The sequence below is a fragment of the Sander lucioperca genome, chromosome 9, assembly GCF_008315115.2.
Source record: "Sander lucioperca isolate FBNREF2018 chromosome 9, SLUC_FBN_1.2, whole genome shotgun sequence".
NCBI classification, from domain to species: domain Eukaryota; kingdom Metazoa; phylum Chordata; class Actinopteri; order Perciformes; family Percidae; genus Sander; species Sander lucioperca.
Window position 1 is genome coordinate 15,392,863 of NC_050181.1, and position 27,174 is coordinate 15,420,036.

The window sequence follows — 27,174 nt, forward strand, 5'->3', positions numbered from 1 at the left end:
AGGCGAAGGAACGTTTTCACACCTTTTTGACAGGATGCAACGGGTCAGACCTACGAAGGTGTCACTTGGCTCATCACAGTTTGAAATTTCACACTTTCAAACTGGGATGAAGTTAAAAAATACAATGCTAAAAAGTAGAAAAGGATGAGCATAAGCTGTTGTCATTTACTGTAAAACACTGTATGTTTGAAATGTATGTTTGAAAAAGGGAAAAACAAGTGTCGCACACTCTGGCTCCATATACATATCTCTATTTATTCTGAGATATGCATATGGAGCGTATGGAGAGTGCAACACTTTTTGGTAACACTTTACTTGAAGGTATCTACGTAAGAGTGACATGACACTGTCATGAACACATGACACAGTCATGACCCATGAACCCTAACTCTAACCCTAACTCTAACCCTAACCCTAACCATAACTTGTCATGACAAAAACCGAATGACACTAAAAGAAGCATTATGTCATAAACGTTTATGACTTGTTTATAATGTTTATGACACATTCATGAGTGTCATGTCACTCTTATGTAGATACCTTCAAGTAAAGTGTAACCCACTTTTCTTATTTCCAAGTCTACCTCCAGTGATTGGCACCTCACCACAACCCTTGGTGTGCATTATTTTTCTATATATTATATATTGAAATCAGGGTCCAAAATGAACTTTTTTGTCCACCAACGTAAATGGCTAGTGAATGTTAAAATTATACCAGCTACCCACTAGATTACCATTGTTTTTGGGCTGGTGAGTGAAGCAAATCTACCAGCCACTTGCATTTTGTTTTTACCAGCATTTGGCAAGTAAATGGTGCTAATTTTGCACCCTGATTGAAATGTATGTTTATTTTATTGGTTTATTTGATAGGGACCATGCATTTTTATGAACATTGTTGTATAAAAACACCATGTAAATATACCAGAATTAGCAAAAATAACATCTGCAGTCCCTAGGCAGGTGACACAGGACTAATAGAGACAGCCAGTTGGCATATACTGTTACTAGAACAAAATGCATACATAGGTAAAAAAGAAAAAGAAAAAGTGATGGAGATGTAAATGGGCCAAAAAAAAATGTTGACCACAAAGAGACAAAGCGTTTTCTTATCAACAGATCAACGTGTTTGCATCTTTAAAATCAGTTACAGTCAGAGTGAAAACGCAGCCCCGATCTTGCCAACACACACCAACACATCCTGCCTGCATATAAACACAGGGAGAATGTGGAGATAACACGACAGACAGCAGAGGAGGACTTCACTGGCAGAGTTGTTCTCTGCAGGCGACAATCATGCTGCTGGTGAGTTCTTTAATCTCCTCCACGATCATGACATTTCTCACTTTAAGCTTTATATGACAATGCGACATGTACTGAAAAGGATGTAAGCACATTATGTGAAACATGAATGCGTTAATGTATGTTAGGGCTGTGCAATTAATTGAATTTTGAATCGATCACAAAAATAATGCGTGTCTTTTGCGAGTAAGCTCTTATTTTATCTTTTGTTCTGAATGAAAAAAAGTATTAAGGTAAATTTCACAGTTCAAGGAGTTTTCACTGTTGATTTTGTTATGTGTGATTTCAGTATTGACCACATAATCGAGCAGCCCTAATGTAGTATGCATTTGACTTTTGACTCCAAATGGCTGTCCTGCTGTTTGGTCTTAACATTGTGAAGCAAATGAAAGATCTCTCTGAAACGTGTTTGTCCTTCTGAAGTGTACGAGCGTTCTAAAATCAATGACAGGGATGTAACCATGCATCGTGAATCGGGTAGACATCGCTATAAATGTGTAAAGATTACAACCTGTTGAGATAACTAAACTAAAAATCTACTTTAGATTTCATTGGTTTGACTTCAGACGTCACTATGTCTTCATAGTTATTTCTTAAGTTTTTATTCTATTTATTTAGCTATTTTGATGTGCGATTTTGTTTTAACAAGAAAAAATGGAGCGAGTTATATGTTATGACCGGGTAACTCGCTTTGTTTTATGCAACGTTAGTAGCACTGTTCCCTTCCTCTGTTCTTTCTCTAGCTCGCTCCACCGCTTTGTTTTATTTAACGTTAGCACCGCTCCACATAGCGCTATAGGATACTGTAGCTCTTGGCTGCTTTTTGGAACCAAAATGCTGCCAGCTATTTTTTTTTTTAATACATAGTCAACTTTTTCTTGTCAAATAAGACAAGTGTGAACATAGCCTTAGTTGCACTTTTGATAACAGGATACATCTGTGGCTTGCACAGTTTATGCAGCTTAACTGGATATATAGGAATATTTGTCTTTTTATTTGAAAATCATATCATTAACTTAAAATTGGGAATCCTGTCGAATCGTGAGTCAGGTGTATCGCTACATCCCTTATCAATAAACCCAAGCATTCACATAAGGGATTTCCCGATCAGCTTTTTTGGCTCCCGATCCAATTTTTTTTAAATATTGAATATCTGATGATACCGAGTCCCAATCCGATACTTGCAACTGCCTAGATTATAAAGCTTTTTTTGGTTTACAAAAACAACTAAGTTAATAAAGTGACTAAAAGATGTATTCAGCTTAATACATTTAACTTAGTGCAGCTAGCATTTTTTTGTAAAACTAAATCAACTTCTACTTAGATTGGTGTAGAATCAACTGACGTAAATGATCGGAGTGAGGTGATCGGGGTGACTGCAGATCCCTTATCAGTTAAAAAAATGCCCTTCCTGGTGTTCTCCTGTTCAGGGTTTGAGAGCCTTGTTGGTGCTGGGTCTGGTCCCGCTGTTGCACGCCACCAGGAAAGGCAATGCGGTGTCCCTGAAGTTGGATCAGGGAAGCAAACTGAAGGGCCAGACGGTGAGGCTGGTCCTGGATCCGTCGGTGCAGCCTCAGATTGCCAGCACGTCGGCCTCGACCATCGCCAACATGTCTCTGTCACCGTGGACGTACAGGTAAGGCATCGAGCAAAGTGTATTCATATAGTACGAGAGGCCGTATAGGCGATAATTCATACTTGGTCTCAGTGTCTGTAAGTGAGAATGATAGTGTTCATAAGAAAGTACAGCTGTGTGTGTGTAAGTGATTATGATTTATGACCCAGACATGAGTGTTAGATAGTGACTATGCATGTAAGAGAGTATGCCAGTTTATGTGCAAGAGTATAATGGTGTATGTGAGGTTATAGTGTTGTATGTGAGACCAAGTATGAATTATCGCCTATACGTAATATACATTACATGTCATTTAGCTTTTTTCCAAAGTGACTTACAATTGCTATATATGTCAGAGGCCGCACGCCTCCGGAGCAACTAGGGGTTAAGTGTCTTGCTCCGGTGTTCAGACGTGCTTCAGAGTGCTTTGGGACGGTCTACAAAGTACATCACCAAAAAGAGATTTAAAAATATCTTCAAAAATAGGCATATGCTTATTTTTTTAAAGTAAGTGCTGTAGTACAACTAGCAGGATACAAGTTATAATTGAGGTAAGTTTGGAGACACTACCTTATTTAATCATTAAATTAATAAATATGTTGTATCTCTTTTCAGTATTGTACTTTGTAGATGGTCCCTAAGCACTCTGAAGCACGTCTGAACACCGGAACTAAACAGAGCTAAATTAGCACAACATTTATGCATTTCTTTCACATCTACTGTAGTCAGATCCACTGTGTTCTCTCGGAAGGAATCACTTCACATGTAATGACATTTCGAACATGTTAAGAGGCTAAAAGCACGTTTAAAACTTGTCCGGTTTCAATGTCCTGGGTGCTAACGCTAGCAGGAGGATAACACGGTGTAGGCAGCACCGATTGTTTTCGTTTTTCTCGCTACCGACAGCACTCCAAATTTACAAATGACAGAGCTACGTGTTGAAATTGACCGGAATTCTCCTTTAACTTATGACGTGTTGTACGAATTGTTTTGGTGCTTGAAATGAGTTTACCAAAATCTTTAGGTCTGCAAAGAAATTTTGTAATGTCGCTTTTTGAGTAGGAGTTTTGTCAAACCTCGTTTTCGTTCTCAGAGGGTTAAAAAACCCTGAGCGGAGGCTCTAAGAGTTCTAAGTCTGAGGGCCCTTTAATGTTTTCCTTCATTGCTTTACACCAGTTGGTGCCCAAAAACCAACATTTTGACGTGTTTGGTGATTCAGTTATCAGTTTTAGAACTTTTAAAACCTGGAATCCTAATTATAAATGTGTCTTTGGTCTGTCTCTAGAGACTCCTGTGTGGAATCTCGGTTGCCTCGGCGGATCTCTCATGCTCAGTGCCTGACCTCTGGCTGTCTGAGCCTGCTGGGGGGGCGAGAGGATGCAGCCCTGGAGGCCAAACCTATCTACTACCAGGTCCTGGTCCTCCACAGGTAAAACACGGCAGTCTTTGTAAAAACACCTAATGATGCAGTTTTGGCCTTTTGTTTCTAGTGCAAGTTATACAGTGCTACAATCGTTCTTGTAAATTCCGTATATTCACGGGAGGGCAATTAAAGTGAAATGTAATTTGGAGAGAATTTTCTTTCTTAATCTGATGCATTTCCTGTTGAAACAAGCTGCTGGGCAGAAGCTATTCTAAATTGAAGTTAGAGGCACAACATAAAAATCTGTTTTTATTTCTGGGTTTTTAATGTGTATTACACGTACAAAAGTAGGTATTTGTTCACTGTTTTCCTGAAGGTAAGTGGGATTTTTTTTTCTGCCCTTTAGTTGACAGATAACAGTTTAGAAATGGGGGAATGTACTTTCGGGTTATATGGCATGCGCTGTAACCGCCAAGGCACTCCAAGTGGGATTTTTAAAAACACAGAGTACAAGAACAGAGAAAATATGTAAAATATTATTTTTCTGGCATATATTAATGAGTAAGTGTACATAATGAGATGCAAATAAATGATAAATCAGTTGTAAAACGTCCATTTCATTGTGGCTTGAAGTGTTAGGAATTTGAAAACCAAAAGTAATCTGGTGTTTATCATCCAATGCCAAACACTGAGGTTAGCCTCTGCACTGCCTCATACTTCAAACTGAAATTTTGAACAAAAAACATTAAACTCGTGTAAATATTTATTTCAAAGACAGTGCTGGCAGTTTTCTTCCTGTCTGACCTCCCATCGCTGAATACATGGGTTACAGGGTTTGGCATTTTTAAAGCTTTAGTGCGTAACTTTTTGATATTAATGAACGTCCGTTACATTCAAGCCATTGCTAAATGAGTTGCTACAAAGCTAATTAAAACTATCAGCTCTACACAACTCTCTCTGTATTTCTCAGTATGACTATGTTCAGAAGAGTGTCGTCCGGTGACTTTCCCGCGCAGAAACTCGAGTGAAGATAATGACCTCTTCTGAAGAGTCCATCATGTTTTTTTAATCCTCCATGTCCTCCTGGGCTACTAGCAACCAGTGTTGGGAGTAACGCGTTACAAAAGTAACGCAATTACAGTAATGTATTCCTTTTTGCTGTAACGCAGTAATATAACGCATTACTAATTACGTTTCGGTAATAATATACCCATTACAATCTCAGTAACACGAGTTACAACGCATTTTAACGCAACATTTAGTGGTGTTTTGTTTTTTTAAGAATTCCCCAACATTGCGAAACATTTCTTCACAGAAAAAAAGCCATGAGTATTATTTCCTGTTGCTGTATTTATTGTATGGTTGAGATGACTGCAGAGACAGATACATTTGCGAGATGGATATTGTTTTCAGGAGTTCAGGGGGGGGTCATGAATTTTGTTGTCATTACTTAGAATTCTTCATGGGGGCGGTAGAAACTACGCACTCTAGCTTTAACAGATTTTGAATTTGCAAGTGTGTCTTCGACTGATACTGTATATTCAGCCCTCTCTTATTGCCCCGTCCCACTCCAGAATCCCACGGCAAAGGCACAGTAAGAAAGCAGGGAGGATGAGGAGGAACCAGTACGACTTCAGACTGGGGACGGAGGTGATTTCGGTGGGCTGTACCTGTGTGAGGCCCAGCGTCATACCACAGCAGTAGAGACTTCTCATGTTGGCAACTCCTTTAGCGTATTGTACATTTTATATCACTTTCTAACTTAAACTTGTATTTAGCAATATTTTTTAAGTTATCACTGAATCATGTGACTGTGCAATGTATTTCATGAAGACGCATAAATGTATATCTCTGTGCCACTTTCTATGTATGTCTGTGACCGGGCCTTTGTGTTAGCTATTCGAACTTCATACAATGATGATAAAAAAGAACTGCAAAGAGCTGTGCTTCTTTCTGCCCCCTAGTGGTGAAAAAAAGGCTCAACGCACCTTTAACCTGAGTGTACAGTGTCTGGCAAACACATTCAATGTATGTCATTTTCTTAGGAGTCATGAAAGGGGTGTTGGAAATATTTGTTTATATACAGTATATTTGTGGTGGGTCATTTTTTGTATTTCTCTTACGTTGCATGGTCACATTTTATAATAATTATGTTCTTATTTTAATGTAAACAATATCAAAATGCTTTATTAAAGTTTTTTCCACAACTTTGATATCTTTTGGGCTGTGAAAAATTATTGTATATTTTGTTGTATAGGACACGTGTAGCATGTAAATGATTTCTTAAAAGATTAATTATGTTGGACAACTTACACGCAATGACTGATGATATACCCTATAATAAATAATTTTCTTCCTGTAAAGGTTCACACTATGAATTCACGTGTTCAACTTTATACCATGCTAATACATATTTATGGCATGTATTATGTTCCTATTATAATGCTCCATGGATGTGACTGATTTAGCAAAGAGTAGTAATCTCGTATAAGGAACCAGTGTGTCTTCTTCATTTTTAGTTTTCTTAGCTGTTTTACGATACTCTCTGATAGCTATTGACTGATGTTCAATTCTAGCATATTTTAGGAAAATATTAAATGTAAATAAAATATCTATTCAATTATATTTTTTTTACAGCCCTGAGTAGTTTATTTTCAGGGTATATACTGTCCCAACAAGTTTAAGCAATAAAGTAGGGCAGCCTGGGAGCCAAGACCCAGGGTAAAAAATAAAACAGTGGAAACTAGGCCTTAGTACGGAGAGGACTAGGGCCACATGTGAAAAATGTATTTTAATGCTGAATTTAAAGTCAGAATTCTGAGAATACAGTCACTACGTGTGTTCGAAACCATTCCCTATCACTGAAATAGTGCACTATAAATTTATCGAATTTTCTGCAATACATTTCATTCACTTTAAAGTCCACTCTAAAATACCCACAATGCACAGCTAATTTGAGTGTGCATACGAAGTACCCTACATTTTACTCACATATCCCACAATGCAACACTGTCATGTTTACCCGGAGGAGTAGAAGAAGCAGAAGGACCTGTGAAACTCAAAAAGGAAAGATGGAGCAGGCATTTGTTTCTAAACGGTGGAAATGTAACATGCAACATATTTACAACCTTTTACTATCCTCCTGAGTTCCGGTTTGTTCCAGGGATGTATTAGAAGTATCTTTGTTTCGGTTTGTTTACATGATGTTGGGCTCCTCCGCCTCCGTCACACAAATAATCGGCACACATACTGGCGCATCTACTGACGCAACGATATTTTCAGTGAGTGTCCGAAATCTCGTTTGTTCATTACCTGTATAGTTCACTATTTAACAAACACTGTATAGGGAATAGTGAGTGAGTGAGTGATTAAGGGAACGGTTTCAAACACAGCTACTGATTTTAGTCAGAATTGTAAGATTAAAGTCAAAATTCTGAGATTAGAGTGAAAGTTCTGACTTTATTCTCAAAATTCTGAGTTCAAAGTCAGAATTCTGAGTTTCTGACTTTAAACTCAGAACTCAAATACATTTTTACATTGGACCTAATTCTCTTCCATACCTGTGTGTATGTGTGTGTGTATACAAGTGCACGCAACACATTGCACTATCAATCTACAAATAATAACAAGAGCAAAGTGTGAGTTCAGTCAAGCCGTTTTTTACTGACCATGCCAAATAGATACAATCACTCCAGCCTTGAAGATAGACAGCGACACACAGTTACAGCAAGTACAAACCCCATGTAACGACTCCCCGCTTACAGTGCAAACATTTGAGACATTTCAATCAAGTCAGTATGACTCAACAACTCAAGCCAATTTCATCTTCCTGTTTATTCTTTTTGGTTTACATTCCCTTGAAAATCATAGACTGACATCAGAGCACAGTGACACATGCCAAAGCAAGGTTAGCCAGAAACCCCAAAACTCTTCCTTCTTTGTCCAAGTTTAGATCTACTGTCACTCAATACTTTGCCTCCTCGTGATGTTATTGTTGTGTATACTGTATATATCCACTGTCCTTCATGTGTGCATATGTGCTTTTGAGTTGTGCTTAATAAAAGAAGAGTGCAATCAGTGCTCTAAATCTAAGACTCAAATGCATGTCACTAATCTACAACTACGTACACTACATTTAAAGACAAAGAGCCTGAAAATGGCAAAATACAGCAGAGCTTCTTCCGTTCTCAAGCCTTTTTTCCTTCTTTTTTTTTTTACTCCCTGGAGCACTGTAGAAAGAAACAAGAGCCTGATTCTTCATTTTTATATTCATAAACAATATTGTAAGATTCACTGAGTTCAGCTCACGCAGATGTCCCCAGACAGACCCAACAATTCCAAAAATGGTGCATGCTAAGAATACGCACGAGAGCGGTGGACCTTGGGAAATCAATTTTTATTTTTCATTTGGAAACCGCAAAAGTTTGTGTTACAGTATGTCCTGTTTATATTGACTGGTAAGTATGCTGTAAATCCAAGACTGAAGAAGCCTGGGACTGACTTGTACTGGTTGTGACTGACTAGGGCTCCTGAACTACATCTGTGTGTACAGTTTTGTTTAAGCACATAACACATTTTTTCATCTTTTACTTGGTAACAATTTAGATTACAACTCCCTACTTCATAGTTACAGTCTAATTGGATAGGAACCCCATAATTGGTAATGTTGCTGCCAAATAGGCGGCATTCAGTTACAATTTCTAATATAAGGCATCATTAAGAAAAACACAGCTTAGTTAATGATGCTGAAGTTAATCTGCTCAGCTGACGTGTGGTGTACCCCAGGGTTCAATCCTTGGTCCTATTCTTTTCCTGCTTTCTGACAAAAAACTGCAGGAATGGGAGCTATGATTTAAATCGTTACCTCCTCCTGCTTTGATGCAGCTTTCATTCTCACCAAACAACCAATGCCGCCCCCTATTAAAAATTTGAAATGTTTGTTTTGATGCCACCCGATCCCCCCACCCACTTTCGTTTAGAAAAAAGAGACAGATTTCTTTTTGAATTTCAACATCAAGCGTTGGCTAAACTTTGTACAGCTTGTTCATAATCGTTACAGTATACATCAAATATGAAAACTTGGCTTTTCCTTTTGTTCGAGTTGCTTTTGAGTTCTTTTTCATTCTTTTTCTTTTTTGCACTGTTTTAATTTCCTTTTTTTACAGACTCTAAAATCTCCCAGTCCTGCTCATTCTCTTTCTTCTGCTTCTCCACTCATCTACCGACAGGCTTCCTCCTTCATCTCCTTGTTCTTCCTCACTTCTTCAGCGTGTTTGTCCTGCCAGACAAACACAGAGACATGGCAACGTCAGAGTCGTTTGCATCCATGCATATATTAGCATTAATGAGAGAGGTGCCAACAGAACAAGGCAACAGCTCAGCAACTGTTCATAAAGATTTGAACAGGGGAATGAAACAGAGCGGGGAGAACTAAAAACTCTTTTTCACCTCATATAATATTCATGCTTACTGATCCAGCTTGTGATAGAAAATAGAAATGCAAGCCCAGTTGATGATACTGAAGGCTTGCCTCATTTGCTCTCAAGAAAACATTCCATTTTAGGTCTCAATAAAACAGTGGTGGTATTTTGGAAAACACGCTTATACGCAAGACATCATTTATGCAAGACATCATTTCCTAATATGTGAGCTTCAGAGGTGCTGGTGGGCGGATTTCGTTAACCTTTGGACCATAGACTGTAAAAAAGAATGGACGGAGCTGCCAGGTTTTAGGTCCCGGGTTGTTTTGGGGTGTTGTCCATGTTTTAATCTTAAACTTCACAGTGACCCTCTCACTGTGTATTTCCACTTCATCAAAGGTAACTGGAACATTTTGGTTGCTTAAATAGTCTTGTTCAGCGTTCAGTAGCAGTCTGTAAACTAAGCTAGCTAGCTAGCGCTAGCGTTAGATAGTAACTTAGGGGAAAGTTTGCCAACTTTTTGTGTACTGTCTTATATGGAGATAAATGGCGCCAGTAACCGGAGGTCTGCGGTTACCTGCCGGTACAACTCAGCCGGAATGACTCGCTTCAGCCGGTTAAAAATTAGCAACTTTCCCTCTTAGCTTAGCTATTTCAACCATAGACGACATGATATTGGCCGCATCATCCTCCCCAGCTCCACCCTTTCGTCCAAAAATCATCCCGTCCGGTTTCAAAAAACCGAGATGGCAATGGCCAAATTACCAAGCTCGGAGCTTCAAAGCAGTAGTCCTTAAAAATCAAGGGGGAGGTCACTGTTGCTTCGTCCACTATTTTGGCAGTCTATGCTTTGGACAGTGCCAGGCTAGCTGTTTCACCGTTTCCATTCTTTATGCATAGCCAAGTTAGCTGGCTGCTTATGTGCAAATATTGTGAAAGTGGTACAAATCTTATCATCCAACTCTTAGTAACGAAGCGAATAAATGTATGTCTTGTCAAACTATTCCTTTAAAAATGATGACACAACAAAATAAAATGCGTAGAAATTGATATGGAGTAGCTACCCCATAATGGTAAAAATGATCTTATGCGCATTCTTTCTGAGAGTTAGATGAGAAGATTGACATCACTCTCATGTCTGTGTGCTAACTATGTAGCTGGAGCTGTGAGGTAATAAGCCTAGCTTAGCATAAAGACTGTAAACAGGGGAAACAGGTTAAAACAGTTAAAAAAATATGCATACCTACACCTCTAAAACTGCCTAATTAACACATTGAGTTGTGTTTGTTTAATCCGCATGAAAACAGAAATGTAAAAATGATGCTAAGCTAAGGTAATAGTCTCCTGGCTCTAGCTCCATATTTATTGCACAGACATAAAAGTGGTATTTATCATCTCATCTGTCTTCAGATACTAATAAGCATATTTCTCAAAAATGTTAAGCTATTCCTTTAATAGTACATTGATTACACTGCTAGTGCTCAACCAATCAGGTTTGTCTCTGTGGTCAATTTCTTCAATATCTCTGGTAAGCGTAGACATAAGCCCTTGCTCTTCTGAGGGACTGTTTTCAAAACATGACAAATTTTAGACAATGAATGATAAATTATTAAGAATATATGATGAATTTTAAAATCCATCACCATTTGTATAGTTATGCATGAGAATAAGAAATACAAAATGGTACATTACAATATTGTTTTTTAGTGTTAGGATGGATTTTTTCCTAACCCTTTCACGCATAGTGGTCACTACAGTGGACAGCTATTTAAAAGCCATTTTCATGCACATGATGGTATAATTGCACATCAGCCACCACAGTGGACACTAGTCTGTCATTCCATACACTGTTATTTCAATAACTCGAAACACATGCAGTCCACCTGAGTGGACATGTGAAAAATGCATGTTTAAAGAAAATTTTCAAATATTTTTTATGCCTGATGAAGAATAAAAACAGATAAAATCATGACTGTGGTTATCATAATTCATGCATGAAATGGTTAAGTGCTAGGCCTTGAGTTTGAGAACAAAAGCCCCTTACAAGCTTTCTATAAAGGTTAGAAATAATCCTATCAACTGGACAGTACCTTCTCCTGGAGCCGCTCCAGCATGGCGGCCAGCAGGGCCTCCCTGTTCTCCTTGTTGGCCTCCATCTTTTGCTCAAGCTTCTCCTTGGCGTTCTTGATGAAGTTGTTGTTCTCCTCAAAGGCCTTCTGGATCACCTCACGCTCGTGCTCTCTCTTCTCCGCCAGGTGCTTCAGCAGCTCCGCCTCCTGGCACTACAAGGGGATAGAGAGCAATGAAGGTAAATCAACAGGCAATTTTGCTAGTCTATATCAATGACGTTTCATTTCTGGGATTGTTCAGGTGCCCCCCGGAAATTCAGCTGGATGTCCCTAATTTTCAGGTGATGTTTGTCACCTTCCACTTTCTCTGTGTTGGCATTCTAAACTCTGATTTATGAGGACTATGATTAACTGCTCCTCAGATCTCTGCAGGGTAAATCCATACAGCTAGCTAGACTATCTGTCCAATCTGAGTTTTCTGTTGCACGACTAAAACGACCTCTGAACGTACACACGTTCCACCATAACAATTTCATTCCCGAGGCTATTTTGCAGCGGCACCGTTGCTCCGTCAGGCGTTAAGCGCCGCCCAAGACGATTGTGATTGGTTTAAAGAAATGCCAATGAACCAGAGCACGTTTTTCTCCCATACCGGAATGTTGTGTGGACTAGCCAGACCTTCCTCCGCAGCGCTGTGGAGGAAGGTCTGGCAATGTGAGCCTACAATTTTGCTAAACTGCAAATGACAAAAAGACTATTAGTTGCAATCGTGGAGATCATAGGCATAACCAGAGGCTGAATAGGCATTAGGGAGAAAGACAACTGAACTTGCATGACGCACAAGAGTTCCTACAAAACACTCCCACTCAAACACATGCACAATTAACAGAAGGTTTTGTGTAGGGGAAAGGCCTTTAACGTTTTTAAGGCTAAGTACCCATTAGCTGAAAGAAAGATGGAGCAGGGCCCCTCTACTAATATTGTATAAAATTGAGTTGCATATTAAACTGGTCCTACAATAATGTGTAGGGCAGCCAAAGGCCTTTACACATACGCTAGCTTACCTATAGGCCAGTAAGCCTATCATTATTCCTACATCCTGTCCCCTGCACATTCTATATATCCTGAACTTTTGCACTTCCCGCAACATTTTTGTACATTCTGCACTATCCCAATTCATGCTAAATAGTTGTATGTAGGGGCCCGGATAGCTCAGTTGGTAGAGCGGGTGCCCACATATAGAGGTTTACTCCTCGACGCAGCAGTCCGGGGTTCGACTCTGACCTGTGGCCCTTTGCTGCGTGTCATTCCCCCTCTCTCTCTCCTTTCATTTCTTCAGCTGTCCTGTCAATAAAGGCCTAATAATAAAAAAAAATTAAGTTGTATGTATGTGTGCATATACAGTATGTATGTGTTATTTGTTTCTGTATTTATTGTTTGTTTATTTTATATTATTGTTTTATGTATGCACCTTCAACCAGACAAATTGAAAAGTGCTACTATAAATAAATCGCTTTCTGATTCTGATTCTGAATGTTGGGTAATCTTTTTTTTTCCCCCAAAAAGGCTGACTTATCTTTGGTAATACTATGTTGGATTCATGTACATTTTCAGCCATTTCAATAAAAAAATATAAAAATAAACCTTCACATTTTTAAACAACAATTTGATGGCCCCCCCTGCAGTAACTCTGAGGACCCCCTAGGGGTCCTAGAACCCATGTTGAAGAGCTCTGGCACCTGCCTGTCACCTCAGAAAGTGTGTTGCAAAGATTTCAAATACAGGCCAAATGTACTGTATGTTAGCATGTAAAGGGAATCCAGTGCTCCTTCTCAGAGAGGCACAGACAGTGTGTCTGTGCCTCTCTGTGTTCGTGTTTGTTTTTATGTTATGTAAGTCATGTTACTGTTTACTAGGGCGTGGGCCATTTGTATGATTTGCAGTAGCTGTGACCACTGCCTCAGGAAATAAGTCATTTACACGACTGCCACAGCAATTTTTGCACACACGTTTTTGAATTACGACGAATTAAGCTGAATATTTGACCATGTATTCATTAACGTTACTTTTAGCTAACTATTTCAACCATTTATCCAGCACTTATACCTAATCATTTGAACTGTTTAGCCATTACTTTTAGCTATTTATTTCTACCGTTTATTCATTACTTTTTGCTCCCTGTTTAAACTTCTGCGCTTGCTCGCTGACTAGTTTTTTGTGTAGTGTTCAGTTGTTACAGTTGACTTCATGTTAATATGTGGACATATTATTTTTTTATCAAGTCATAATTTTCAAAATTTTCAAATTAAAGTAGTTGGATACTTTCCATGTACCCCTCTGGCAGCTGCAGGAGTAGATCACTGCTTCAAAGCCCCTGAAAACATGGCTCATTAAATATTCATGACTAAATAGCAACCACACATCTCTTCCGACTGCACCTTGGCAACGACTATGGTTATAAAACCAGGTGTCTTCAACGTTTTTTAATCCAAGGACCCCTTAACTAAAAGAGAGATGGATCAGGGACCCCCTACTACATATTTTGTATAAAATGAAGTTGCATATTAAACTGGGCCTGCAATAACGAGTGCCAGCCTAAAGCCTTTACATACCTTTTTTTGCATAGAATACTAAGCTTTTAAAATAGCCTTATAATTGTTGGTATGGTTTGGATGGCTACCACCTTACCTATACTGCTCTGCAAAGGCAAAAGACTTTAACTCGCCAGAGTTTGAAACTGGGAAAAATTACTTTAAAGTGTCTTTGTTGTCTAGGCAAATGTATTATAAGTAGGACACTGGAAATCTGGCTATTACCTATTTTAATGAAGATAAGTCTGTACATAAAATAAACTTGGGGTCAAACTTGACCTTTGACCCTTATTTGGAAGTGACTGTACTCTGCCTTGTGTATACCCTCTGTATTATCTGCCAACAAATAAGGAGCCATGCCCAAGGCTCTTCCATAATAATCAATATACTGTAGTTACTGTAGGAACTGAAATGAATAGAGAAAATCATTATAATGATAATAAAAATAATTATAGTTTATCGATATTCAACATCCACAGGAAATAATATAAGGTCCAAAAACATTTTATTTGACCAATATGGTAGCCTATTTTATTAATCAATGTTCACCAGGTTTTTCGGAAGAAAAAAAACGTCAAAATTGAAAAAGTTATACTGACTCAAGATATTTCTCCACATGATAAAGGAGGTCTTGAATATCCCAAAAATGACAATAACTAATTTTCGACCAAAGATGAAGTTACGGTCTTTTGCCTTTGCACGGCAGTATAGATCAGTAAGCCTTTCCTCAGTGGGGATTTATATTTGCTAATAATATGTTGGATTGATGTTAAGACTTAAATTTATAATTTGGATGCCCTCCTGCATTGAATCTGAGGACCCCCTGTTGAAGATCCCTGTTATAAACAATACAAAAAAATTTAAAAATTACACTTACATGTGGCACTTTGTAGTTTGGCTTCTTTAAAGCTAATATACTTATATGTGAGGCTTGCTGTTCTGAGTTTGTATTTATGGTTGAATGCACTTATTGGAAATCGCTTTGGATAAAAGTGTCAGCTAAATGAAATGTAATGTAAAAGTAGGCAGAATCAAAGAACAGAATATGAAACGTCTTTAGGTATTAATTACTGAGTGTAAAACTCAGATAATGTGCAGCATTTTAGTACGGGACATCACCTTTTTTTATATTAAGCCCTGCCCACTACAAACCAGTGAAAATTGTACAGAGGAAGAAAAATCAAGAAAATTTCTAATGTGAAAGTACCAACCCTGTTTTGCAGAATATAGTGTTTTTATGTAGCACTCAGGAAAGCCACTATAATCCCACAGGATCCCACCCACCACCCCCTTCACCCATCCTTTAGTTACTGCCATCAGGTCGACGCTATACAGAGTCCCATTTGCAGGGAAAGACATTTACCAAAAATCCGTCATCCCCTCTGCCATCACCACACTGAACGAACAGCCATCCATAGACAGCATCAAACAGCTCCATTCAGGCTTCTTCTTGCACTGTTTTTGCAATTTGCACATTTGTACGGTTACTGTTTTTTACACTGTTTCTATACATATCTTTATGTTCTTATATGTATTTTATGTCATTTGAGCCTGCCCAGTCAAAGACAAATTTCTGTCACTCATGACAGACAGCTCATCTCAATCCCATTACTTATAGTAAGAAGCTGGTTGGGGAAAATACCTTTTCAGGGCCTTAATGAACAAATGAATTGAAACATCTGATGTTGCAGGTGTGGTGTGACCGCTCTGCTGCAGGACACATTTCTCTGTGCCAGCGATAATTCCTCTGACCTCACCTCCCCCCTCTCCCTTCCTGCCTCTCTCTCTCTCTCTCTCTCTCTCTCTCTCTCTCTCTCTCTCTCTCTCTCCACCATCCCCTCTGCTTGATGAATATGAGCCATTGTGAGTGTGTCCTTTCATGATTGCCCTTGTACTTTCATGTCCCTCGTTTCATCTTCCCACCCTCCCTCTGCTTGTGTTTCCTCCCTTTCCTTTCCATCAACTCCAACATTCCCTCCCTCTTTCCCTTCATCCGTTTCCACCCTTTTTTTTCTTCTTCTCCTGGGTTGATAAATCACGCTGGCCACAAAGAGCGTTGTCAGATGTATAACAACGCCTGAACGAGCTACTAAACAGCGAGGTTTAGGGTTACAGTTTCAAGGGTTAGGGCCTGTCCAGTTGGATTTCTTGTGGGTACGATCGGGGGTTATAGTGGGCCTTCAATCAATAAACAAATGAATCTTATTGACAGTTTCATGCATCATCACCAGCGGAGCACCTTCTCTAAGAGGCTCCGACAGCTTCGATGTAACGCTACCAAAAAACATTACTGCCACATCCCATAAAACTGCACAACAATTCACAGCTGTGTGTGAGATAATGCTCTCATTACCTCACACATTACAATACTGCACTGTTATGCTACTTGCACACTGGTCCCTTCATATTTAATATCGCACATATTTTATTTTGTTATATATACTATGTAGGTAGGTTGTACGTTTTATTCTACACTTGTATATGCATGTACATTCTTTTCATTCCTCTAAGTATATTTTTTTTCATCAGTTGTTCTGGCATTTTATCTTTTGCTATCTTATTCTTTTTAATCTTATTTATTATTTCTAGTATATTTCTTGTGTTTTCTGTCGAAAGACGATTGTGATTGGTTTAAAGAAATGCCAATAAACCAGAGCACGTTTTTGTCCTATCCAGTAATGTGTGTTCTTCACCACTGTTTTGTAAACTACTGTTTATTTACAGTACACATACTGTTTTTAAAGGCATTTTACTGTAAATAGACAGTGTCTTACCGTATTATTTGAATTTACAGTAATATACTGGCTGCAGTGTTCTATCCTTTATTTTTCCAGGATACATTGGTATTAACAGTAAATACCTGTAATCTGTAACATTCACAGATAGTGCTGCAATATTATTATTTTCTCCCAGAATGCATTGCCATTTACAGTAGGATCCTGTATAACATTAAAACAGTAAGACACGGGGAGATTGTTGCTGTAAATTTACATCAAAGATTTACAGTGTGGCTAGAGACTTTAAAGTTGTAAGAAAATTTAAAATGATACATTTGAGGCTGGAATTTTCTGCCAGATCCCACTTTATGACGCTACAGAAACCCGACCCCGCCCCTTCTCTTCCCTCCCCTCACCTTTCGCCTCTCCTCGGCAGCCTCCAGCTTCTTCTGGATCTCCTCCAGGGACGGGTCGCGGCGCTGCGGCATGGAGGTGTTGAGCTCTGGCACTCCGTCGAAGGACGGGGGCTTGAGGATGACCTCGAAGGCCTGGCCAGATGCCCGCTTGTTCAGCTCAATGACCTCCACGTCTTTGATGACGCACCAGCCCAGGTCCACCGCATCTGTGGTGTTGGATTGTGGCCATGTTTAGATTATACATTCCCTATAAATCTTTAACACGGGGACTCCATATGGGATTTGTGAGGTATCGTGTGGTTTGTGATTAACCGACATCCCTTCTTTAATGTATTCTCATGAACAGGTTTGTATGATATCGTATGAAAACTTCCAATTTGTATGATATCCTACAAAACTACGAATTACAGTGCATAACTTTTCGTAACTATATGTACGAATGGTTCACGAGAACAGCCTGCCCTTCTACATGTCTCTGCTTTAGAAAAACTAATTCCTACATTTACCCAAAATGACTAGTGTCTATATTGGCTATAATACTGCATACCCCCCCCCCCCCCTCCCACAGTTGTTAATGTGTGAAAGTCATGTTTTTTACCTTCTGCCTTATATGTAGGTTTGTCTGCAGTCTGTGGGTTCAGGCAGGCACAGAACAGAGACACCAGGGGGAGCTCTTTCACCTTCTCTTTGTAGGCTGAGGACACACACACACACACACACACACACGCACACACACACACACACACACACACACACACACACACACACACACACACACACACACATTTTGTCATGCTGACAGTGTTGACTTGAACTGAATGATGATGTAATTCTCCTTTTCAGTGACAGTGTCATATTCATTGTTATTAATGCAGTCATTATAATGACAACATACGTGGCTCAGATAACAAAAGTGTACTTTTATCTTGTTATCATTCCCACAATGGAATCATGAGCAGTATACACAGTAAAGGAATAGGGAGCTGAGGTGTGCAGGATTTTCTGCTGTGGCTGTATATTTACCTGCCAGAGTCATCTTCTCACTGCGTATGTTACTCCCCAGGGATGCTGAAGATCCTTCTCAGTCTGTCTGAGAGACACATGCAGAGACAGGGGGGGAAGGGCTGAATAAGGCAGATTCGAAGCTCATAAAACGCATGTGTAAAGCAGTGGCTAAGCAGAGAATTTACAGCCGCAGGCTGACTTGTGTAAGCACCTCCCATTAAGGTTCAATTCAACCAATGAAAGAACAGTGCTGCACCACAAAAATAAAAGTGGGCTAAAACAGAGGGTATGGCAAGGATAGTTGTCAGTCGTAATACATCGACATGCTGGGAAAACCAAACCAGAACTAATGAATAAAAAGACATCATCAAAAACAAAATATCATGTAATATTTCCTCAATATTTCATCAGACATCATAGTCTTTGTTAACATGTGAACAAAAAGTAGCCCATGCATCCTTTGATAGGAGCTTTCAACAAAGTTGACACACAAGTGCTTAAAGCTTCTTCAGAGGAACATTGCATTCTTGTTAGTACTGTTATATATCAGTGATCATGTTAGTGATTTCCTGTGTTTCCCAAAATGCCACTGGACAACTCTTAGAGAGAACAGGCTTAAAGACCCCCATCAGGCATGTTTAAAGACTTATAAAAACATAAATTTGTGTCTGATGTACTGTAGTTTTTACACAAACTCCCCCCTAAAATTAATCTTTTCCTTGTTCCTGATTTTAAAAATCTAGAATCTAAATGCAAATATTGTTCATTTCCAAAGTACTTACACACAAAAGATGTCTCCAATGGCTAGTTTTCATCAAAATTGTGTGCAAATTTCCAAATGAATGTGCATTTTCCATCCACAAATGTTAATATGTGAATATTAGGAGTTGGTTAATCAAGCTAAACAGTAGGTGGCACTAATTCTCCAGTCAGGTGCCATTGAACTACTGCAGAAGACGAGAGTGCACACAAGATGACAAAGTTAAAAGAGCACTAGTCAAAACTCAAACAAATGATATGAAAACCATGTAGAAAATATAGTGGAAACATAATGTTGTCTTTGAAGCCTTGAGTTTTGGAATTTGGCTGGCGCCATCTTGGTTTTTTGAAACTGGATGTGACAATTTTTGGATGAGAGGGCGGAGCTGCCGAGGATGCTGCGGCTAACAACAAAGAGGGAAAGTTGCTTTTTAACCTGCTGAAGTGAGTCATCCGGCATAGATTTACTAGCGGGCAAACGCAGATCTCTGGGTACTGTTGCCATTCATCTGCATGTGCAGCAGTACACTGAGCTGGTTTAAAATCTGCAAACTTTCCCTTAAGTTAACTGATAATGCTAGCGCTAGTGCTAGCTAGCTAGCCTTGGTTGGCAAGGTGCTCCCAAATGCTGAACAAGACATTTTTGTGTGACCAAAATGTTCCAATTAACTTTGATGAAGTGAAAATACACAGTGAGAGGGTCAAAGTTAAAGATGAAAACACAGACAACACAACAGAACAAGTTGTGCATTTTAATGTGCACAGTGCCATGGTTAGCATTGCTAAGCCTCTGTCCTGATTGACAGGTCGGCCCTAAAGCATCCCCTGCTTTATCCTCTATTTTAAAATAAAATGGGACTTTAATTTACAAAATGAACATCGTGCTGCATTGAAGAAGACTTGAAACTAGAAATTGAGACCATAAATTCCTTAATAAACTGTTTATTAAAGTAATAAATCAAGTGAGAAGTAGGGTTATTTTCTCATAGACTTCTATAGAAACAGACCTTTTTTTTTGGAGCCAGTGGAGTCGCCCCCTGCTGGAAATTGGATAGAATGCAGGTTTAAGGAATTTCCGCATTGACTTTACTTTTCAGACAAGGAAGCTCTGTCCATTATTTTTTACACGCTATGGTTTGCACTTAGGTTTTTTTTAATGCACACATTGAAAATGCATAAAAACTCTCATATGCGCACACCTTCTTGCCAGCCTTCTGTGTTGCAGGGAATCACAGATGTGACATAAGTGGGAGAAGAAGCAGTAAATCGCTGAGCAGATGCAAGAAAGCAAGAGGAACGGTGTATAAATAACAAAGCGAGGCATCAACCACGGCAACAGGCTGTCTCACCATCTGCTGAAAATGTACTTCAAACCTGTGTGTTGTGATTGAAGCAAAATATGTCTCTGTGATACGGACTGTGGCCTGTTAAGCGTATCAAACTTTGTATACTCTTAATATTTGAATGGGTAGGGAATGAAATTCAAAATTAATTCAATTCAGATTTGATTCAAGCAGGGATTGGATCAAAGTAAATTGCACTGAGCGAGAGATAGACGAAGCGAAGTAGCAAACTGTCTAACTAGCTCTGCCACCACCCCCTATCACTCCGTCTGTCCCGTCTGTCAGATGGTCTCATAAACGCTGAATTGATGGACATCTGTGGGATGCTGTATATGTCGGTCGAGCAAAAAAACTAGTGAAAGAGATGGATATTTTGTGAGACAGAGCAAAGGTAATTTCCCCCAACCCTTGATTCCCTATTTCTATTTAGTTCAATGAATAGGACTTGTACCATTATAGCAAATAATTTGTAAATATTTCACTAGATCAAGTTATTAAAAGATGGACAGAAATTCCTGCATTATTGCTTCTCAGGGTTATTCCAACAAGTCCTCCAAACTATACGACGATATGAGTCGTTTGTTCCCTACCCTCTAATACAACCCACTGGAGCGTATTATAAAATAGCAGAAATAACAACCTCATATCTAAACATCGGCCATGGTTTTGAACATAAAGGTCTTGATTTTAAACACGTCTTTAACATTGTGAAATGGTTGCAGTTTGGTTATGTTTAGGGCACAAAAACGACTAAGTTAAGTTTAGAAAAAAGGTTGTGGTTTGAGTTAAAATCTGACGTTACTTCACTTTCAGTCAAAAAAAAAAAAAAAAATCTCTACGGTGGCAGTTTTGGAGGAGGGTCTGGCTAGTCCACACAGCATTCTGGGATGGGAGAAAAACTGTAACTCTGGTTTTATTGGCATTTCTTTAAACCAATCACAATCGTCACTAAGCTCCACACGGAGCTGCTGCAAAATAGCCTCGGGAAGGAACTTTTTTCGGTGGAACGTGTACGTTCAAAAGTTGTTTTAGTCGTGCAACAGAAAACTCAGATTGGACAGATCTGTCTAGCTAGCTGTCTGGATTTACCCTGCAGAGATCTGAGGAGCAGTTAACCATAGTCCTCAGAAATCCACCGGAGTTTAGAATTACAACACAAAGAAAGCGGAAGGTAACGAACATTGGGAAAAGACATGCATCGTGGGACATGCAAGTGGAATGTCGAGGATATAGACAACATTACTCCCTACTCTCCTCCTGTTATAATTACTACTGCAATAAGAGGACACCGCCACTAAAAAAGGTAAATATCTGTTGTAATTGCTGCTTGTGCAAACAATATCTGGGAGCGTTTTTTCGGGAGGGCAGTCTCGGTTATTGATATCAACAAACATTTGAAGGTCTAACTTGAATATCTGTCGTCTGCTAATTGGAGAATTTTATCATGTGAGTGCCCTGCACAGTTCGTTGGCCTTTTCACAGCTGAGTGCACGTGCTAATTAAGTTTTGCTGGTATTTTGGTATTCGGTATAAGGACACCAATCATGTGGACACCCAAGAGAATCTGGTGTTTAAGCAAAACAGGCTGAGGAGTAATAATAGAGGGCAAATGAAGGATTGCACTTCGTGAAACACATCCCATTGGTTCCTGATGTGGGCCTAATTTGATTAAACATCTGGGATGGGACGTGTCTGCCAGAAATGTCCTACCTCCTCTCAGCTACCTCTCCTTCATCTTCTAAGAGAGGGTTCTACATAGATGATCATCCAAACAGTGACAGTTATACAGGAATATACACTGAATGCACTGTGTGCAAAAAATAAAATCACTTTTCTATGTATTGTTTGATTGCATTGTTGTCCAACATATAGAAATATATATATATATATATATATATATATATATATATATATATATATGGGCTTAGAATTTGATATTAATAAGATGAGGAAAAATACATACATACAATTCATTGAGTAAACTAAAATATATAAATTTAGAAAAAACAAACAAAATAAAAAGAAAAAACAAGGAAATCATAGAAAAAAAACCTGTACCTCTCTCTCTTTCTCTCTCTCTCTCTCTCTCTCTCTCTCTCTCTCTCTCTCTCTCTCTCTCTCTCTCTCTCTCTCTCTCTCTCTCGCTCTCTCTCTCTCTCCTGGCTGTTGTTTACCAAGAAAAAGTTACAGCATTTAATTCCTAATAAATCCACAAATTAACATGTTCTACAGTTTTCGCATAGATTAAATAAACAAGCTACAACATGTTAATAACTGAGCTTTAGATGATGTGTTGGTAGCATGGACTGGATAACATATGGACGTAGTCTCTGTGACATACCCCATAGGTTTCTGAAGTGAAGTGTGTGGCCCCCGGTAGCTCCAGCCGTCACCTTGTCGGCTAATCTAAAAATGGACAAAGAGGTGCAGTGTGGATGGAGCTGAGGCGGGCTGAATGAAGCCTGCAGTCTACACTCGTCCTGTTACTCAAAGTGGCACGCTCCTAGCACAACTTTAAACATTAAAATTAATTAAACAGTTGTTTTAAAGTTGGGCATTTTAGCATGGGGGTATATGGGGATTGAGTCACTTTTGGAACCAGCCTCAAATGGCCACTCGATGATCTGCAAGTTTCTGGCACCTCCGCATTGGCTTCATTTTTCAGCACCGGAGGTTGCAGCTTGGTTGGTTGTAGGTGTGTTTTTAGAGAGCCAGCTGCCAACTGTTTCCCCTTGCTTCCAGTCCTTATGCTAAACTAAGCTAATCACCTCCTCGCTCCAGCTCCATTGCGGTAACTCACTCCTGGAAATGTTGCATGGTTTTTTAAGTAGCTACACTACTTGAAAGCTCCACCAAAACAAGTTCCATACCGAGGCAATTTTGCAGTGGCACTTAGACAATTGTGATTGGTTTAAAGTAGGGGTCCTCAACGTCATTTAGGCCATGGACCCCTTAGCTGAAAGAGAGACTGAGTAGGGAGCCCCTACTGTATATATTGTATACAATTGAGTTGCATATTAAACTGGGCAGAATGGATGAAACGAAATGGATATTATTTATGCATCATAAAGTTAAGTTAAGTTTTATTGTTAATCATACATCAGGAAGGCAGTGACTCCTAAAGATTAACTGTATGGCTACCATAGTTACCTATAGTAAACTTACAAATAACTCACAAATAGGCCAATTTATCTTTGCTATTAAAATTTTGCTTCCTGTCTATGTCTGTCTGTCTGTCTGTCTGTCTGTCTGTCTGTTCATCTGTCCGTCTGTCTGTCTGTCTGTTCATCTGTCCGTCTGTCTGTCCCTGAAGAGCAGGGAGCTCCAGAGAGTGGTACTAATGAGACAACCTGACAGAGAAGGAGAGACGTGTCATTACGATGCAGAGCACACGCTCACCTAACCACCCTGACACAGCTCCCAGTGGGACACTCAAGGACACACATACATCTGCATATATAGACACATGTAACATACATGTACAGATACCTAGAAATACACAGTTGTGAGCACACATACAAATCAGGCAGTACATGTATTGCTTTGCTACACTTTTGGAATCTTTTTTTAAAGTCTATGGTTGGAATGCACACAAGCATGCACACAGCTGCTTCTCCTCCTATGAAACCACCCAGGGAGCAGATCAATGCACTGCTTCCTGCAGGAGCAAGACGGCTCCATTTCTTGTGTGTCAATGGAGAGATAGAGAGAGAGAGAGAGAGAGAGAGAGAGAGAGAGAGAGAGCAACTTGTAATGGTCTTGGTACACACAGGAACATTTAGGTCATGTTGATGACATTTTCTGAGAGATCATAGTGAAGTTTTTCATTATACTATTTTTTGATGATCATGGTCTTGTTGTCCCAGAGGATCCCCATCCTTCATGTCTACTGAAGGTAATATTTATCCTATAAGATCTCTAAACATTGGGCTAATACATTGTGATTTATAATGGTTTTCAGAACAAGAAATAATTGCATATTAAAATAATAAAAAGCATAGTGAATGATTTGTCTTTCTTGCATACTCATGTCTATTTTGTTAATCTTTGAATGTTGATGCATGAAGCTAAAGTTCAACATTTTAGGAAGCTTTTAGGAAATATGCCTATTCGCTTTCTTGCCAAGAGTCAGATGAGAAGACGACTCTCTGGTGTCTTTATGCTGAATATGAAGCCATATCCAGCAGTCGGTTAGCGTAGCATAGCATAAAGTCTGGAAACAAGGGGAAACAGCTAGCCTGTCTCTGTCCGAAGGTAACAAAATATCCTAATAATATAGAAAGGTAGGGCTGTCGTGAGGGGCTGATCACTGGAAGAAGACTTGCAAGTAAGAAAAAGTGTTGCACACTCTATCTCCATATGCATTTCTCTATTTTATTTAGATGATGTTTCGGCCCTCAGGCCTTCTTCAAGATCAGCAGTCACATCACAAGTCACATGCACTGATGTTATATAGGCCACACCCTAGTTACACATCTGAACAAATCAGTTTACTGGTCGGGGCCAAGAAGTTGGGGCACATTCAATCCCAAAACAGTGTGCACTGCTACGGTTTCCCGGGTTGAACGACATGTTTCCTCCGAACGGCGTGTAACAATGTGCAACAGGCTTTGAGGAGTGTTTTCACTCGCGTGTTGGCTGTGTCAGAGGTGTTACCCAATCAGTAGCGACCTGTATGTAAACTTTTGGTACACACAGCAGGGTGTTCAAACGCACCAGCAAACGTTTTGCTATGTTTTTGCCCGGGCTGAACGTGCCCCTAGTTTCAAACCGCAATGTGGCAAAAAAAAAAACCTGACAACCGCCTACCTGCAAGAGCGTTTCCCAAAAAGCAAAGCAGTTTTTAAAAGCGTTTCCTGCCGGCCAGCGGTTAATGGCAGAAGCAGGAGTGTAGCACAAAATTCTGGGCCCTGTAGAAAGGCATTTTCTAGGGGCCCCTCCCCGCATCCACAGCTATTCATTCTAGCATCTTTTTGGGCCCCTCCTCACATGAGAGCCTTGGGTACTCAGTCCCCTTTTTGCCCCCAGTCCGACGCCCCTGGGCAGAAGATTGAGCACGGCGAACTCTGGGCGGCAGAATCTGGGAGCGTTCACATGGGTGCCAACCGCTTCATACACCTACCGCCATGCTCAAAACGGCTTCTCGTCTGCCACCATACCCTCACTGAGGCGGCGGTGTGAAAGCCTCTTGACTATAGTTTTCTGTCGAGGGCATAATTTCCGGCAAAACTAGGTAATTACACTTCAGGTGACTCATCTGAGTTGGCAGTAAAAAAGTCAGAATAAGTCAAAATTCAATGTTGTTTCATACTTCCGTACAGTCATTTTACTTGAACAGATAGCTAGGTTTCTGAAAGTGGATGTCTCAATTACAATTTCCATATACCTTACAGCTCTACACTGTACTGTATATGGAGCGTCCAACAAGTCAAAATGAAAAAAATGGACTCTGTTTGCATGGGCACATTATTTGATATCCGTTTTTATATTCTCCTAGGAATCCTGAACACCATCTAATGCTGTTAACACACCTCTGATTATTTCTAATATTCTGAGCGAATACTTTGATTTCTCATAAGAGGAGCAGTTATAACAGACTCTAACTTCACGCCACACTTCCCATAAATTCCCCAATGCATTCTGAGAATATCCCCATACGTGTTTTCCTCTCCCACTCTAGCAGACACAAAGCTGCGTCTGCACATATGGAGGATCAATAATAAATGACACACATGGGTTACACACCATACAGTTTTCGGGTACACCGAGTTCTCTCCCTCTCTCTCCCTTTTCCTCACTTGTCCTCCGTCTCTCTGCCAGCAAGAACCACTGCATCATCACTATCCTCACCCTCACCCCATTACGCCCAACCAATAAACACACACACACACACACACACACACACACAGAGGCAACCTTCAGTTATCCAATAAAACATAACATGGGGAAACTCAAAATGAAATGCAGTTGTGTGCAAATGTGTGTGTGTTGTGATGCAGACTTACCCCCCTCTGTCCCCGTCTTCTCTGCTGCTGCTGCTGATGGACCGGTGACTACGATTACCCCCGTCTGGCTGCAAGGATACAGGCGCCGGGCAACAGCATCGGCAACAGCATCTTTGCTGCCTCCATGACATCACCTTGGAGATGTCTTATTGGTCTGAGACACTGCCAGCATCCAAGCCTCTGAGCCAATGGGAGCGGAGAGGAAGGATGGGGGGGAGGGCCGTCGGCTCTTTGTGTTGTACTGCAGGGTGGGCGGTGGAATCACTGTTTTATTGTGGCGCAGGGGTGTGTGTGTGTGTGTGTGTGTGTGTGTGCGCGTGTGTGTGCGTGTGTGTGTGTGTGTGTGTGTGTGTGTGTGTGTGTGTGTGTGTGTGTGTGTGTGCAGGCAGCTCAGCAGGGGGCCCAGCTAGAAAGCATGCATGACACTAAATTATTTAGATTTTAACTGTATATACAAGAAGAAGTAAAACCTTTCTGCAGTGTGAAGCACGCAGTTCATCATATTCAATATTTGTTACTAATGTTAGGACTACACATATTGGTACTTCTACTAATGTGGAATTTTTACAGCTA

At 39.9% G+C, this 27,174-nt stretch overlaps 2 protein-coding genes across 2 annotated transcripts; one reads left to right on the top strand and one right to left on the bottom strand.

The window, feature by feature from the left end:
* Window positions 1–1,179: 1,179 nt before the first annotated feature.
* Window positions 1,180–6,489, top strand: il17a/f3 (interleukin 17a/f3). The gene is made up of 4 exons (XM_031295469.2): window positions 1,180–1,301; window positions 2,729–2,934; window positions 4,199–4,342; window positions 5,851–6,489. Exons 1-4 carry the CDS (start codon window positions 1,293–1,295, stop codon window positions 5,978–5,980), a joined length of 489 nt encoding a protein of 162 aa, XP_031151329.1. The 5' UTR covers window positions 1,180–1,292; the 3' UTR covers window positions 5,981–6,489.
* Window positions 6,490–8,477: 1,988 nt separating this feature from the next.
* Window positions 8,478–26,749, bottom strand: stmn4 (stathmin-like 4). Its single transcript, XM_031295468.2, has 6 exons — window positions 26,602–26,749; window positions 18,513–18,579; window positions 18,088–18,183; window positions 17,490–17,695; window positions 11,787–11,978; window positions 8,478–9,554 (listed from the first exon to the last, which is right to left on the bottom strand). The coding sequence occupies exons 2-6, from the start codon at window positions 18,523–18,525 to the stop codon at window positions 9,495–9,497; spliced, it is 567 nt and encodes a 188-aa protein (XP_031151328.1). The 5' UTR covers window positions 18,526–18,579; window positions 26,602–26,749; the 3' UTR covers window positions 8,478–9,494.
* Window positions 26,750–27,174: the final 425 nt, after the last annotated feature.

Bases quoted from the DNA above. Each gene is read 5' to 3' on its own strand.
- stmn4 (XM_031295468.2), bottom strand. The intron at 11,979-17,489 runs GTGAGGGGAGGG...ATCCCCTTGTAG, and splicing joins CTGCCGAGGAGAGGCGAAAG to TGCCAGGAGGCGGAGCTGCT. The intron at 9,555-11,786 runs GTACTGTCCAGT...TTTGTCTGGCAG, and splicing joins TGGAGCGGCTCCAGGAGAAG to GACAAACACGCTGAAGAAGT.
- il17a/f3 (XM_031295469.2), top strand. The intron at 2,935-4,198 runs GTAAGGCATCGA...GTCTGTCTCTAG, and splicing joins CTGTCACCGTGGACGTACAG to AGACTCCTGTGTGGAATCTC. The intron at 4,343-5,850 runs GTAAAACACGGC...GTCCCACTCCAG, and splicing joins CAGGTCCTGGTCCTCCACAG to AATCCCACGGCAAAGGCACA.